Source organism: Alosa alosa, chromosome 8, assembly GCF_017589495.1.
Source record: "Alosa alosa isolate M-15738 ecotype Scorff River chromosome 8, AALO_Geno_1.1, whole genome shotgun sequence".
Lineage (NCBI taxonomy): Eukaryota > Metazoa > Chordata > Actinopteri > Clupeiformes > Clupeidae > Alosa > Alosa alosa.
In genome coordinates, this window is record NC_063196.1 from 14,017,090 (window position 1) to 14,033,784 (window position 16,695).

The following is a 16,695-nucleotide window of genomic DNA, read 5'->3' on the forward strand; positions in this document are numbered from 1 at the left end:
GATTGGCTGTTAGCTTTTTATCGTTCTCAAAATCGCTGAAAGTGATCCCCAACAATATCATTCTTCATGTCGTTATCGTTATAGTTTATGTGTGAACATAGTCATTCATATTACGAGAATGATGTTTTTTATAGTTAACGTTATAGTTATCATTCTTGGTGTGAATGAACCCTAACTGTGTTGTAACAGCATCTTCTGTTATATTCTGATTTATATTCACTCTGACACTGAATATCTTGTTTGCCCAATAATAACAATTTTAAATCCTTCTACGTCATAACGTGTTGATTCACTAGGTACAACACCCAACCGGGTCCGTGTAGACACTAATTACATTAGCAATAGCGGTGGATACAACACACCTGGCTACACCAGAAACAAATTACCTGCCTAAAGAGCCTTGAATGCATAAGTGCACACTCAAATAGGGTCCTCCCTGAAACCATTCATTCTTGTATTCAAGTTCCTAATGTTCCTTCACGTTCTGTCTCTCTTGTTCTGTTGCAGCAATACAGCGTTTATCCCATCATCTGGGCGGCGGGGAGGGGCCACTCTGAGATTGTTCACCTGTTGCTGAAGCACGGGGCAAAGGTCAACTGCTCAGACAAGGTGAGTGCGTAACCCCCTGCATCAGAGAACCTTTACATCTGAGGCTTGAGATTTTGAACCAGGGACCGTTCGGACATTTCATTCCAGACTAACTCGCCTTGGTGAAATTGAAGCCGTTTGGTCTAGTTTGGGCTGCTCTGATGGGCTGTGATATTGACTCTCTGTGTCTCTCATTCAGTATGGTACCACTCCACTGATTTGGGCCTCCAGAAAGGGACACTACGACTGCGTCATGCACCTGTTGGAGAACGGGGCTGATGTTGACCAAGAGGGGGCGGTATGTATCATCTCAAGAGTAATGGAATCTAAATAGTCATCTAGGTTTGCAAAAGGCCTAATTCAAAAATGAAATGGCGTCAGTACTTTTTTTTTTTTTTTTTTAAATACTCACTGAATCGTCCCTGTCCTGTAGAACTCCATGACGGCTCTGATCGTGGCAGTGAAGGGGGGCTACACAGAGGTGGTGAAGGAGCTTCTCAAGAGGAACCCAAATGTCAACATGACTGACAAGGACGGCAACACGGCCCTCATGATCGCTGCTAAGGAGGGCTACACCGAGATCGTCCAGGACCTGCTGGACGCTGGCACCTATGTGAACATACCAGATCGGGTGAGCAATCCATGCTCAAGGCACACAGAACAAGATTCTTAATCTCTAAGAAATTATACTCTGTCATAATCTGAGATTATACATAATACAAGAATGCATGATACATATATTGCATATTCATACTCATTTAGAAATATTTCCACAATACCTCCTCATTATTATCACTTATTCACCTGGTGCATTATGTTTCTCCGTATGCCCAGGAGAGATACCTATTTGATGATAGCTATGTGTGTAGTTTTCATGTAATCATTATATTGTGTGTGTGTGTGTGTGTGTGTGTGTGTGTGTGTGTTTTTTCTCAGAGTGGTGATACAGTGCTGATCGGAGCGGTGAGAGGAGGTCATGTGGAGATTGTGCGAGCGCTGCTGCACAAATACGCTGACATTGACATCAGGGGCCAGGTAACACACACTTACACACACACACTTCACACATCCCCTAGCCCAGTTACACACACACACACACACACACACACACACACCCTAGCCTAGTTGCACAATCACTCACTCACACACACACACACACACACACACACACACACACACACACACACACACCATAATCCAGCTACACACTCACTCACTCACACCACACATACACACAAACATGCACAAACAAGCCACACATGCCTGCATACCTCTCACACCTACACCTTGGACATGACTCAGTGTCTGGCGTCTGCTCTGACCGCTCACTCTGTCTGCTCTCCTCTCAGGACAACAAGACTGCCCTCTACTGGGCGGTGGAGAAGGGGAACGCCACCATGGTGCGGGACATCCTTCAGTGCAATCCCGACACAGAGACCACCACTAAGGTACAGTACAGCGCTGGCTCATCAGGCTCCTCCGCATCATGGGTGACGGGTGGTCTGACACTTCAGACAACACAGTCATAATGGACATGAAAACATTAAATAGACACAAGCCGTAAAGCCATAACATATTGTAGAGAAAACATTACAAGATAACATTGTAGCTTGAGACAAGAGTAGTCTCGGAAAAATAAACTAAAGCTAAATAATATTTTTTTTTTTCCGACAACATTTCCTGAGCATTTTAAAGCTTAATCTGAGTTTGCATTTGTGAGCTTTTAGTGTAGGGTTTCATACCTGTGTGTGTGTGTGTGTGTGTGTGTGTGTGTGTGTGCAGGATGGAGAGACACCTCTTATAAAAGCTACTAAGATGAGAAACATTGACATTGTGGAACTGCTGCTGGACAAGGGGGCCAAAGTGTCTGCTGTGGACAAGGTGAGGCTTCACCATCAGTTCAGTGTTTACGTGTCTGTATATTACATCAGATGTGTATAGTGTATTTGTTGTCTTCTCTATCATTAGTGATGTTTGTGTATTGTATTGATGTGCCGCATTGATCTTCTTTTCACCCATGGAACTCAAAGACACCCGCAGAAGATAACCTGACGAAAGCCAAAACCATAAACAATTAGTAATAATTATAAATAATGAGTTCCCATGGTTGTCGACCTCTAGTCTTCTCCGACGCACCTGTGGTCAATAGGTGTCCAAAAGTCTTTTGTTTTTTTTTTCCCTCCAGAAAGGGGACACGCCCCTCCATATTGCCATTCGCGGGCGCAGCCGGCGCCTGGCGGAACTCCTCCTGAGGAACCCTAAAGATGGCCGCCTGCTGTACCGGCCCAACAAGGCCGGGGAGACGCCCTACAACATCGACTGCAGCCACCAGAAGAGCATCCTCACCCAGATCTTTGGCGCTCGTAAGTCTCCTCTGGGTCCTCACACAAACAAGCACTGCTTGCATTCAGTAATGATGTAGTGGAGTGGAGCTCTGTAAATTAAGACTTAACTTAATTGTAACTTCAAATAATTTTTTTAATTAAGACAGGGAAGTTGCTTTTCTTTGAGTAGATCAGACCTATTGATGTTTTACCCTAAATGCATAGAAACAGAAAAAAAACACTACTGTGAACACAATTAAATCGATTAATTAAAACTAAACTGATTAATTGGTTTCTATAATTTTTTTTAAGGAACTGAGAAAATAATCTGCTGTAATCGACTATGAAAATAATCCTTAGTATCTATCCTTTTGTGAAGATGATGGCAAGATGGCACATTAAAGAGATATCTTTACCTCTCTAGCTTCTTCTCTCTCTCACCCTCTCTCTGCATCCCCCTCTCCCCCAGGCCATCTCTCCCCCACCGAGTCGGACGGGGACATGTTGGGCTATGACCTGTACAGCAGCGCCCTGGCCGACATCCTGAGCGAGCCCACCATGCAGCCGCCCATCTGCGTGGGCCTCTACGCCCAGTGGGGCAGCGGCAAGTCCTTCCTGCTCAAGAAACTGGAGGGTGAGAGTCCAGATGCACGCGGGTGTTGAGTGCTCTTCTAGAAGGTTCTGTAGGACGGTCTGCTAAGGGCCCTGATCCACTTAGTCACTTTTGGGCACTGTATTGAAATTAACATCCATCTTTTCATGTTTGACCACTGTATTGAAATGAACATCTCTGTTGTCTTTTTCTCTTCAATGGTGAATGATCTGTACTGTCAGCATTTTTTAACTATTGCTCCTTTTTTTTTTTTTTTTTTTTTTTTTATTTACTATAATTCCTTGCTTTTGTAAAGCATGAATAATTACCCTCGTGTATGGAACGGGCTTTATAGATAAACATGCGTCTCCTCCATCCTCCTCCTACCATCCTTCCCTCCTGCAGATGAGATGAAGACATTTGCTGGCCAGCAGGTGGAGCCGTTGTTCCAGTTCTCCTGGCTGGTGGTGGTTTTGTCTGTGCTGTTCTGCGGCTCCGTGGCTCTGGTCATGGGCTTCACCGTTGACCCCAAGCTGGCCGTGGCCGTGTCCCTTAGCCTGCTGGCGTTGCTCTACGTCTTCTTCGGTGAGCCACCCCTAACAGCACGTCCTAACGACACGCGACTCGAGCGCCTGATTGTCGTGTTGAATCCTGATTGAATGCTCCATACTGAATTTGTTAACTAGGTCGTTCTATAGCATCACGTTATAGCAGAGCAACACGAGTGACAGAAAGGAAAATAGAAAACGGGGCATCCGGCAAAAGGTTCTGCTCAAAACATCAGATCGCATCATGCTGCCCAGTAAAGTTTCTCTCGCATTCAGTTAGGATATTAGAATTGAAAACAAAGTAATCAAACTGATGCTGCCGCTGACACTCGCTCACGTTCCATGCAATTAGGACCCGGTGTACGTACCCACTGACAAAGCAATTATTTGAGTTATTTAAGTTATGTCCCATTTGAGGCATGCCGTTGGCCTGGAACTTATCAGTATACTAACTCAGATCCAGTCAGACGGTGTTGGTATGCTCATTCCAGCACACTTTTACGATACACTGAAATGGCAGCCAGCTGGTCACTGAAATGTCGGTGGCCATTGCACCACTGTGAGAATCCAAGGTGCATGTAACTGGCCGCAGATGAAGATGTGCTTACTGTTAGTACTTATTGTTCTACATCTTTCTTCTGAGAGAGGATTTTTAATAGTGGGCACATGCATTGGTGCTTATATGTACCTGACGTCAATACAAGTCTGATATCATTAAGCCTAGGTCAGAACACAGCTATAGTTAGATGCATGACCTTTATTTATTAACTCACCCTTCCAGCTATAATTTGAATCCAGAGCTGGGGGGTATTCCAGAAAGCAGGTTTACTGGCTTACAGTAACTGGGTATGTTGCTAACCCAGAGTTAGCGGTAAATCTGGGATTTCAGTTCCAGAACGCTCAAATATGATCAGGCTATGTAAGTAACTATGGTAACATAGGCTCTGAACTTAACCTGGTAGGGGGTAGGTTTTGTTCAGGTTATGTTTAATTATGTTCGGTTATTTCAGTGCATGTTCAACCAGACCGCTATTATTATACTTGTCACACAATGGCGTTTCATTTTGACAAAGGTCCGATTGACAAAGAAGCACAAAATCATGTAATATTCATCCGTGCAATTCACCGTGAGAGGGCGATAAGACCACGACATCACATGATAGCCGATCCATTCTTTTCCAAACGAGTTTTTCAAGAGCGCTAGAGTTTTTCAGCTGAATCCTAAAAACAACAATACACCAAAAGTCTTAAATTGTCGGGGATGTCTTGAATTTTCGAAATGGAGGTATTAAATTTAATGATGGGACCGCCAGCAGTGAGCGAGCGAAGAGAGCTTGAGTGAAATGTCTCCATCCATCCCAACATAATTGTATAAGTGACTATATAAAGGCTCACGGGAGGAAGTGTAGTGGTTGCAGAGTGAAGATGTTTTTCACGGGTGTGGTTAAAGGTGTGAAAACGGTAATAATATGTACAAATATGCCTGAAATTTTCGTGGTGTAGCTGAGGGATACGCAGGTAGCCTACGTGAGCGGGAGAAAGTTGATAAGCCAGTTAGCGATAGGGTGGCCATACGTTCGAATTTAGGCCGGACATAATATGGATTTTAAAAGCCCTGTCTGGCGTCCGGCGCAGCCTCAAGCCGGAAGCTCATTTGTCCTCCTTTTTGGAGTTGCGCTGGGCATCTAGAATCTTTGCTCGGATGCAGCATGGTTTCACAAACTATTGACGCGAAGACTGCTGGTCAAATTATGTGCAGTGCTTCTGTCACTCGTCTGATAATTTGCTGCGCAGTTTATGAAGGAACCACAGACTGACTTGCATTTTCGCAATCAGAAGGAAATATGTTAAGTTGATCTGTTTGCATCTTTCCAGCGTGTGTTGCTGGCCTAGCCTAGGGAAGAAAATATCTGTCTAATTTATAATACCTGTAATATCTGTCAGCAGCTTGCTTGCCAGCCTTTCCCAGTAGGCCTACTTCGCAAAAGTTGTGAAATATAACCGCATATTTTTTTGATTGTCGGCCACTGGCTACATAAAAAAAAAAAAACGTGCTTTCATAATACGTGCGTGCTTGAGATGAAACCAGCAGTTTTCAGCAGGATCCGAGGAAGACCGGTCTCTTAATTAATTTAAAACAAAACAATGGTTTTACAATGTTTCAGTCAAGCTTTGGTTTGTTTAGATACAATGATTAACTTTAATTTGCTGTGCTGTATATGGGACATATGATGCATATGGGAATATATGCACATAGTAAATTATATAAAGAAGGCCTATTCAAATATTTAAATAGCTTAGTCTAACTTTGAAAAAAAATATTGAAGGGAATCCAGTCAAGTGCACATGTCTTTGGCAAGTAATATAGGCTACTACAGATACAGGTGAAGAACAGTCAGTCTCAGCCAGTAAGCACAACCAGATACATGCATGTACAGCCAGCTTCAAAAGCAAGCAGCCCAGACCCTAAAATTTGGGCATTTATAGCTGTGAAGGTAATTCACACAATAATTTTTCTTTAGCCAAAATATATTTTGTAACTTCTGTAGACATCCAAAATTGGGTGGGGGTTAAAATTAGTAGAAAAAAAAACTGTTGCAAAAAAAAAAGTAAGTTGTCGTATGTATCTTTTTGCCGTGGTATAGTCTTAATTTTTCAATTAAGATGTCTTGAAAAGGTCTTAAAAAAATTGCAACTTCATTCGTTTTCCTGGACACAAACCCACGAGGATCATTAAAGTGTAGTGTCACTAACTGGCAGGTCAGCATCACTTATTATGACCGCCCGGCGCGGCCGTGGCGGTCATATAGGTTTAGTCAGATGTTTTTTTTTTTTTTTTTTTTTCTTTTAGCCCAAATTTCCGTCAATGAGTCCCGGACACTGAAAGACCGGGGTACATGGGCATGTAACCCCACATGGATAGCATGGAACCATCGCTTTTCGCTTTTGATCTGTAGCCCCCCCCGCTGGACTGGACCCCCGAAAGGAGGGTAGGGCAGACTCAGTTTTCTGTGAATATCTCAAAACCCGTAGGGTTTAGGAGGACCATTTTTTTTTTTTGTATGTTGATCTCAAGGGGCCATGTCAGCCCATTCCATAACCACTCATTTCATGTATAAGCCACCTAGTTAAACACAAAAAAAGTAAAAATGAGGTGTTGTAATGAAGGTATCTGTGACCTAACATAGTCAAAACTGCACCGAAATTGGAAGTGTAGGATCATTATGACACCCTCTGTATGCACGCCAAGTTTGGTGGAATTCCGTTCATGGGGCCACACAATAAATTAATTTATGTTACTATACACCAACTGGCCTGTAGGTGGCGGAGACAGTTTTCTGTGAATATCTCGAGAACCGTGGGGCCTAGGAGGTCCACCTTTTTATGTATGTTGGTCTTAAGGGGGCATGTCAACCCATCCCATTACCACTTATTTCATGTATAAGCCACCTAGTTAAAAAAATTAAAAAGCAAAAAATTAGGTGTTTTTCATCACAATATCTCTGGCTGACAAGGTCAAACTGCACGAAATTAAAAGTGTAGGATCATTATGACACCCTCGAATGCATGCCAAGTTTTGTGTACTTTCGCTCATGGGGGGCCTTACAATAAAATAATTTATGTGTACATTTAGTGACGTACACCAACAAGGATTCCCGGACACTGAAAGACCGGGTACACAAAACTTGGTGGGCATGTACCCCCACATGGATAGCATGGAACCGCTATTCTTCGCTTTGATCTGTAGCCCTCCCGCTGGACTGGACCCCGAAAAGGAGGGTAGGGCAGACACAGTTCTCTGTGAATATCTTAAGAACTGTAGGGCCTAGGATGACCAATTTTTTTCCAGTGATGTTTGCCTCCAGGGGTCATGTTAACCCATTCCATGTGCACACATGTGCATAAACAGATACACACGCATTTTTTTATACATTTACAGTAATCATCATTATGACACATACTCACACAATAATAGACATATGTAATGCATGCATGCACATGCACAAACACACATACACAGGCAAACACACAAGCACGCACATACACACACACACACACACCCACACACATAAACATAAATTTGTACATTCACAATTCAAGAATTTTTCCCGTCATCTACTCCCTGAATTTTTGGTCATTGATACCGGCATTGATCGGGACACCGAACCACCGGGTACATGAAATTTGGTGGGTATGTAGCCCCACTAGACTTTTACGGAAAAAAATTTCATTTTAGATCCCCGGGACCACCACCACCCCCCCCACCCCCCACCCCCTAAAAAAAGGGGTCTAAAAAAAAAATTAGGTTATGTGTACATTTAGTGACTGTACACTCATTGGCCTGTAAATGGCGGTGCACACATATACACATGCACACACACACAGGCACCCACATACTATCGGTATTAGAACGGCCCGATACATAATTACAAAATTCAGTAGGATTAAAAGAAAGCCAAAATAAATATTCATCATCATCATCATGGCTGCATTTTCAGTATTGGCGATAAGTAGTCGTTTGTCCACTAGATGGCGATCGTTGCAGTGAGACGTAATTTTGTTGGAAGTTAAAAAGTGGGTTGGAAAAAACAATGGGCGCTTCCTACAACTGTAATTTACATCGCAGCGAACATCTAATAAGGATAGGGCGATGTTCACATGAAGTGTAATTCCCATTTCTTCTTGAAGCGAAATAAATCTGAGGATGTTTATCGGACATGCTTGGTTTTACTGCAGGTGCGTTAATCTTGTAATATCAATAAGGACCTAGGTAATGTTACCGTTAAGCGTTGGTTGAGTGATGGAGGCATTTGATTGATTGCATTTGTAGAAAACTATAAATGCGGTTATACCAAGCAAATTGATAGCAGCACTGTTTGTATCTTTCGACTGTCATTTATTGCATGTGCTACAAAAATCATTCTGTGCAATGGAAGATTTACCAACGTTACACTGGTCTGATACAGTTTTGCCTATACATCGCGTGAGACTGTTTATTTTTTGTTTTAAGTCGTGCAGGGTGTGAGAGGGGAATCGATGTGCTTTGATTCCAGCTTGGTAGTTGTAGTCTGTGAAATTAAAAAAAGCACGTGTGTGTGAAGTATCCAAACAATGACACCTTCATTTCATTATGGCTGCTTTAGCAACACACCTTAAGCTACTGTGTAGTGGGTCCCATTTAGAAGTGGCTACTTCATTCAAGCTTTCCTTGACTCATGGAGCTGTGTGAATTTTTATTACAACTTTTCGCCCGCGATATGACAGTTTAAGTCCGGCTTGATACTGTAAGGCGTAAGCCATTGGTTTCAAAGGAGATTTTATTTGTGTCAAGCCAGCATAGCCTATTGACAATTTATGTTGTAAATAGGCCTACATTATAATCCTACCTGTAGCTTAGGGAAGCTAACAGCTTTCTATTAGGATCTAGTTTGTTAGTTACCGTTTTGTCATAACTCCCTGATGCATTTTTGCATTTAGAATAGCCAGAGTGTATATCTCAATCGGAAAATTAAACAATATCGGTGCCTATGGACTAGGCTGGGTGAACCCATCCTGATCTGCCCGCTATTTATTTTTGATTTCTTAAAAGATTGAGCTTGGTCTGATGAAAGCCAGACTAGCCATGGACCTCAGTTACACAATGCAAGGGAACATGAATCAGCCTATATTTGCAATCGAACAATAACGGACAAAAGCTCTTCAACTTTGGCCCGTTAAAATGTGTATGAACAGTCTAGCGACGCATTTCATCAAGGCCCATTTGGACATGTCAGTTATTTGCACCACTGGTTAGATGTAAAACAGCATTTCGTTTCAGACTAGGCTACTGTTACTTAATTTGTGCATTAACAATAACGTTTCAGACTACTGTTACTTAATTTGTGCATTGACAATAAAGTATTACATGAACTAAAGATGACTAAAATCTTATGTAGAAGAAGAAACATTCACAAAAAATCCATCCATCCAAAATGACCTTTGTTTTTTGATAGCTGTTGAAAAACGGCATGAAACTGACAGAGATGTTTTTGTTTATAAATACATAAAAAAAAAAAAAAAAAAAAATAACATTATGCTGATACCTTTTGCTTTTCCCAAATACAATGTAGCCTACAGGTGTAAGTGACCCATCAATCCAGTTGCAATGGATGAACTGTGATGAACTGCCCTACAGATTGTTTAGAGATTTTAAAGGTTTTATAACAATGCTACATCTTCTTTGGCTATTCTACAATCTATTCACCTTTTCAGCACCAGTGGATTTCTGTGCAGCTGTCAGACATGAAAACAAGCATACACAAAAGTTTCAAGAGTGGGGGATGGAGTAAAATATGGAGACAAATTGAAGTGTGATTTATTTTTTGTGAACGGATGTACAGGACTGAGCTGGCGTCATATTTTGTACCGCTATGCGGTACATCTAGTTAAGTTTTCCAAATTTACACCGACGATAGGCTGTTTTAGCTGGTGAGCTTCAATTAACGGGCTTTGGCTTTTTCAGAATGTCCTTAGGGTCGAATGGATAGGTCATATAGGCCACTTCTATTTTTGGATGCTCTCTTAATGGTGTTGGTGTTTAAAACACATTTTTATTTTAATAATTGCCAGATGATATGTGATGATGCTTCACATCTTATCACAAACGTGGAGGCGAAATGGCAGGGCCCAGTAGGCCTACACGATGCCAGGAATGATGTACCGGGAATCTAATTTGAGCGACACATTTCAACAGGGTGCGTTAGGGCAGGCCTACACTCACCTTACTAGAATATTATCAGATTCACTACAGACTAATTAATGTGTAGGCTGTAACTTAATGTTATATGTACAATTTACATGGGAACTTGATGGGTATGCTACTGGGGGATAGAGGATAGGCTACCCATGCCTTCCAACATTCATCACCCTTCCGATGCTTGAGCGCAAAGGTTTAACTTGGCCCACAGCTGCAGAACCGCGTTAAAATAGAAAATTACATTTGGGATTCTCAAGGAGTCTATGGCCCACTCAATCTGTGACAAGGTAGGCTAGTTTAAAAATGCATCTAGTGTTTCCCACAGAATTTGTGGCGGCAGCTGACTTTGACAATGGGGGGGCGGGGGGGGTTAAGATCGTCTTGGTCTAATTGAGTGCCTGTCACTTTAAGACGTTTGAGGGAACCCTTGCAATTGTAACACAGTTGAAAGGCTGCTGATGTGTGGATGCAATTCATAACGTTTTCTACATGGTTATGGTTATGGTTATGGATTTAGCAGACGCCTTTGTCCAAAGCGACACATAAATACAAAACAACATAATAATATTTAAAATAGAACAGGGAACAGATTAAAATGTAGGTCAAATATAGTAAGGAGAATAGTTGTAGTACACAATAATATCAATTCAAGCAATAGCCTAATAAAAGCAATGTAAAAAGGGAAAGGCAATAATAAAACAATAATGTCAATTCAATCAATAATATAAAAACAATGACATGCTAAGACTACATTAAGGAGAATATCAATAATAAACAATAATGTCAAATTAATTAACAGCCCAATTAAAATAAAACAACATTATATAAACCATAACACATAAGCTTAAACAACTAAGTATATGTTGAATAGGAATGTCTTTAGACCCCTCTTAAACGACCCAAAAACTACCACAGGAACGAGAGAGCACTGGGCAGTTCATTCCACCAACATGGAACCACTGAAGAAAAGAGTCTGGAATTAGACCCAGTTTTCATGACTGGTCGACACAACATACGCCACCAGAAGACCGCAGTGGGCGGTTGGGGATGTAAAGCTTGATTATTGAATTAAAATAACTAGGAGCAGATCTAGTTAGTGTCCTATAGGCCAAAGTGAGAGATTTAAATTTAATTCTGGCTACTATAGGGAGCCAATGGAGAGTAACTAGGAGAGGAGTTACATGTGTCCTCTTTGGCTGATTGAAGACCAGGCGTGCTCCAGCATTTTGAATCAGCTGTAATGATCTTGTTACACAAGCGGGTAAGCCAGCTAATAGTGAATTACAATAGTCCAGCTTAGAGATGAACATGGTCTGAACAAGAAGTTGTGTTAGTTAAATAGTTAAAATAAAGGTTCGTACTTCTCCTTGTGACAAGCATTTCTGAATTTTGGAAAACACTTTTCCATTTACATCGGGATTTTGCCAACATTCAGTGTCAGAGTCAATAAAATGAGCCCTTCAACGAAATTGACAAGCAGCAGTAAGTAGGCTAAGCATGCTAAATTCGACATCCAAACAGTATTCTAACGTTAGCTTTGAGAGACTGCTTGATTTCATAACTTAACTTAGTTTAGTCTCTTCAATGTAGCCTACTATGTTGTGATAAGACCTTATCAGAGTTCACTTCAATGCAGCAGTTTTGAACAAATTTGTCACAATGCTAAGCGGATTTAATAGCAATTTAGCCAGACGTCTTCTATGCAATGCTTCTATGTGGCAACAACAATCGTGAATATTTTGTTAAATGCACATGCAGAGGAGTGGCAGCAGGCTACGAGAGAGAGCGGGGCGGGGCAAGGAAAGGCTGCGTGTGTAAAAAGCGCAGCTCAATGCCAATGCAAGGATTTGACCTTATATTTAATTTAAATTAAATTAAACATAGAATATTGATCTGTGGCGGCCGAATTTTATTTCGTGGCGCCCCGCCACAGATTAGTCAATGTATGGGAAACACTGGCATCATTCAAAGCAGTCAATACAATACATAATGTCCACTGAATTATTTATTGTGCTTTTGACATTAAATAGGCTATCCTAAACGTACGCATTTTCACGGTCAGTTAGGCTATTCTCTCGCCAAGCAAGGTCTCGCCCTTTGGCAGACGCCAAGTATTGCTCTTTTTGTTATTACAGTTCTCTCCCTCCTCGTAAGCCTCGAGGAGAACTTGCTACTCCGCCTCTGAAAAAAAATACGGTGCTCTTCGTTTTAGCGGGTTTCACTCATGGTTTCGACTCTCAATAGATGATGCCTTTATAAGTTCGCCGTGACACAACTCTAGGTTATCTAACACAGGGTTGATTGAACTAACTGGTAACCGGTGTTTTGAAACTGACAGCTCGGGTTTAGTCGCCACAGGTTCAGACAACCCAGAGGTTAAGTTTTATCTCAGTGTTTGTTAAACCTCCTTTCTGGAATACCCCCCTGATAACTTTATTATCTGAAAGTACAAAGAACGACATTGATGGCTAAGTTCATATGTTATTGCAGAGGCTATTTGAACCACTAAAGAGTAGTGTTGTGTAAGATGAACCGTTGAATAGCTCCAATGAATGAAATATACTTATGAATGAAATATACTTTTTGGATTGTTTAGTTGTATTAGGTGTGTTGTGGGAGGAAACAGCTTTGTGTGTTTGAAGTCTCATTACTGTCCCCTGTCTGCAGTGGTGGTGTACTTCGGCAGCCGCAGGGAGGGCGAGAACTGGGCCTGGGCCTGGGTGATAAGCACACGTCTGGCTCGCCACATCGGATACCTGGAGCTCATCCTCAAGCTCATGTTCGTCAACCCCCCAGAGCTACCTGAGCAGACCACTCGAGCGCTACCTGTCAGGTATATGTATATATAAATACACACACAGGTGGAAATACACTCCAAGAGGTACAAGCAACATACACACACACAGATGTAACACACACACAGTACAGTACTGCTGGTCAACGTGATGGTCAGCTCACCTGTCACCTGTATGTAAAATGTCTTCTCAAAATCTGAGAATGTTGTGTCTGTGTTGTTTTCTCAGGTTCCTGTTTACAGACTACAACCGTCTGTCGAGTGTGGGTGGTGAGACGTCAATGGCGGAGATGATCGCCACGCTGTCGGACGCATGCGAGAGGGAGTTTGGCTTCTTGGCCACTAGACTCTTCCGTGTCTTCAAGACTGAGGACTCTCAAGGTAAGAGTCTCTGCCTCTTGGGATGTCCAGTTGAATGGAGCATGCCTTGCAGTTGAGTATACAGTGTGTAAGCAGGGATGCAAACAGCAAACAGTTGAGTGGTTCTGCAATGTAGACAATGTTTCCGTTTTTTTGCAGTACCATGTCCCTTACATGACATGGCCCATTGTCCTTGCATGCATTCAGCAAACCTAGATATGAATGTGATTTCAGCCCGACTTTCAACATTTCTTTCAAAAAGACATGTAAACCACCAAGACTCGTAACGAGGGATCTGGAATGTTCGTTACACTAGCGCTACATTTTACATGACTAGCAAAAATACAGTTGGATTTTTTTTTAACCTTGTTTGTTGCGTCAGTCAGTTTAGTTCAGTTCCGGACAGACTAGCAGTATTTTGTCCTGTAATATTTTAGTAGCAGCCTAACGTTATATCCAACTCTACCCCCCTTTCCAATGTGTAGCCTAATGGTAATCGTATTTGTTTAGACTAGCCGCTTGTTGACGCCTAGTAGCCTAATGAGCAGCTGGTCTAGGCTTTTTCGTAAATGCAACCCGGTGATCGAACTGACTTATTTTCAATGACACCTACCACATAAGGGCTTAGAAACTGATGTGTGGGCTTATCCTAACAGACAGACCGCACTACTGTTGATACATTTTAACTGTACATTTTCGTGCAGAATAACGTTATTTTGGGGCGCATTGAGAAAGGGTTCAAAGTGAAGTGAACTATTTTGCACTCTGTTATGATACTGCCAGGTCTAGGGTAACACTATGGCTAATATATGCAACTTTTCATTTACAGAATGAGAGAATTTGATGAGAATGAGGCACTAACAGTTAAGAAAGTGGATGAGGGTTGTAAAACTAATTGGAACTGGTCTTGGTTACAGGTTGAAACGGAGATTGAGGTCAAGACAGCCAAACACAAATTCAAAATGTCAGACTTTTTCAAAAAAAATTGAAAAAAAAAAAAAAAAAATTGGACATGCCAAATGTACTTTCTGCATGAAAGAGATTAATTATGCTAACAAGGGAGTGCATGCTCTGTTGAATCACTGCCAGAGTGCTATACACACAGAGAGAGTGGCTACCATCATATCTACCCAGTGTGGCCCAGCTCCTCTGTCAAGACAAGCCAGCTACCAGCCAAAGTCAGACCCCAGCAGACAGAATAAGGGAAGGAACTGGGACAGTGTATTTTCATATAAAGAACATTTTTGTGTGAATAGGGTGAGCCCTGGATGGCAGAGGTGCAGTGGCGATTCTAGACATTTTTTACAAGGGTGGCACTGGTGAGGCACTGATTAATTCAAGGGTGGCATGAGGCAAAACAACCAGATAAACAGAAACAGGCTCAAGATGTGAAATTAGCACAAATACATTAGGGAAACCAGACACAAACACCATACTCATAAATTGAAAAAATAATACAAACATATTAAAGTTAACTATCTAAGTTGTCTGTCCCTGGGCTATGCTGTGCTAAAACAAATTCCATCATGGGGACATTAAAATATAATCCTTTTTATTCTATTCTATTAAATGAAGATATACAAATATACTCATCCAATATATTTCCCCCCACAATAACTTCTATCTATGTGCATCTATTTTTGTAGCTGTTAAAATAATTTGACCTGCTTTTTAGTCTATTTGTTTAAGTTCTCAAGAAACTTGAGGGTGGTATGAAGGAGTGTATTGTGTATGTGAGCAATTTAATCTTCCTAAATCTCAATATTATGATCACAACAAGTGTGGGCAAATTATTAATTACATTTTCACGTGGGGTAACTTGTTGCAGGGCAACCACATAACCGGTTCCATGTCTTCGGATTGGATGATTAATGATCAGTAAAGTTCTCAAGAAACTTGAAGTTGGTATGAAGGAGTGTATTGTGTATGTGAGCAAACATTGCTAACGTTGCACATGGGGCAACTTGTTGCAGGGCAACCACATAACCGGTTCCATGTGTTCGAATTGGACGACTAAAGTTCTCAAGAAACTTGAGGTTGGGATGACTGTGTGAGCAATCTCAATATTCTGATCACAACAACTGTGGGCAAATTACAAGTCAGCACCAGTGCTGCATTCATTGTTTTTCACTTTTATAATCACATCACCAAAAGTAGGTTATTGGTTTTACCCAAAGTATTTGGCAATATTTTTAAACTACAAACCTATAAAGTATTTTGATACAAAATACGATGCCATTTTTTTCCAACTAAATCAAATACAAATTTGTATTTTAAATACATCAGACATGCCTATCCCTGGCTGTTGGCTGCAGTAACTCAAGCTAGGTAGTACTTATTGATTTGTGTTTATGTTAGTTTTGATCCAATTTGACAGCTTTGCTATGTTGCCCACCCAAAATGTCTACCAGCCCACCCAAATATAGTAGCCTAGCCTAGGTTAGAACCAGCCCTGCCCTGCATGGAGACATATTTTACGATAATAATGGAGAAAATGTTAGCAAAACTTTAGGTTTTTGTTAACGGAATCTCCCTCCCTCATTCATCTATTTGCGCAACAGCCCACATTCTGCGTTCAATCCAGAGAGACAAGTGAAATAAATCAATTAATAATAATAAATACATTTTAAATAAATCAATTAATAATAATAGATAATTTTTTTTTTTTTTTCTTTTAAGTGGACATCGCCATAGGCACGATATTTAGGCTACCTCTGTTAGGCCTACAAAAAGTTGCAAATTAAGGAGTATTT

The 16,695-nt window shown here is 41.3% G+C and overlaps 1 protein-coding gene across 4 annotated transcripts in view; it reads left to right on the plus strand.

The window, feature by feature from the left end:
• kidins220b (kinase D-interacting substrate 220b) overlaps positions 1–16,695 on the plus strand; it is a 41,113-nt gene that overhangs the window by 5,062 nt on the left and 19,356 nt on the right. For all 4 annotated transcript variants that reach the window (XM_048249968.1, XM_048249969.1, XM_048249970.1 and 1 more), the window contains exons 6-16: positions 508–609; positions 788–886; positions 1,022–1,219; positions 1,525–1,623; positions 1,938–2,036; positions 2,371–2,469; positions 2,774–2,951; positions 3,382–3,546; positions 3,910–4,089; positions 13,456–13,621; positions 13,812–13,963. In XM_048249968.1, coding sequence (XP_048105925.1) covers positions 508–609; positions 788–886; positions 1,022–1,219; positions 1,525–1,623; positions 1,938–2,036; positions 2,371–2,469; positions 2,774–2,951; positions 3,382–3,546; positions 3,910–4,089; positions 13,456–13,621; positions 13,812–13,963 — 1,537 coding nt within the window. The remainder of the gene's footprint in view (positions 1–507; positions 610–787; positions 887–1,021; positions 1,220–1,524; positions 1,624–1,937; positions 2,037–2,370; positions 2,470–2,773; positions 2,952–3,381; positions 3,547–3,909; positions 4,090–13,455; positions 13,622–13,811; positions 13,964–16,695) is intronic.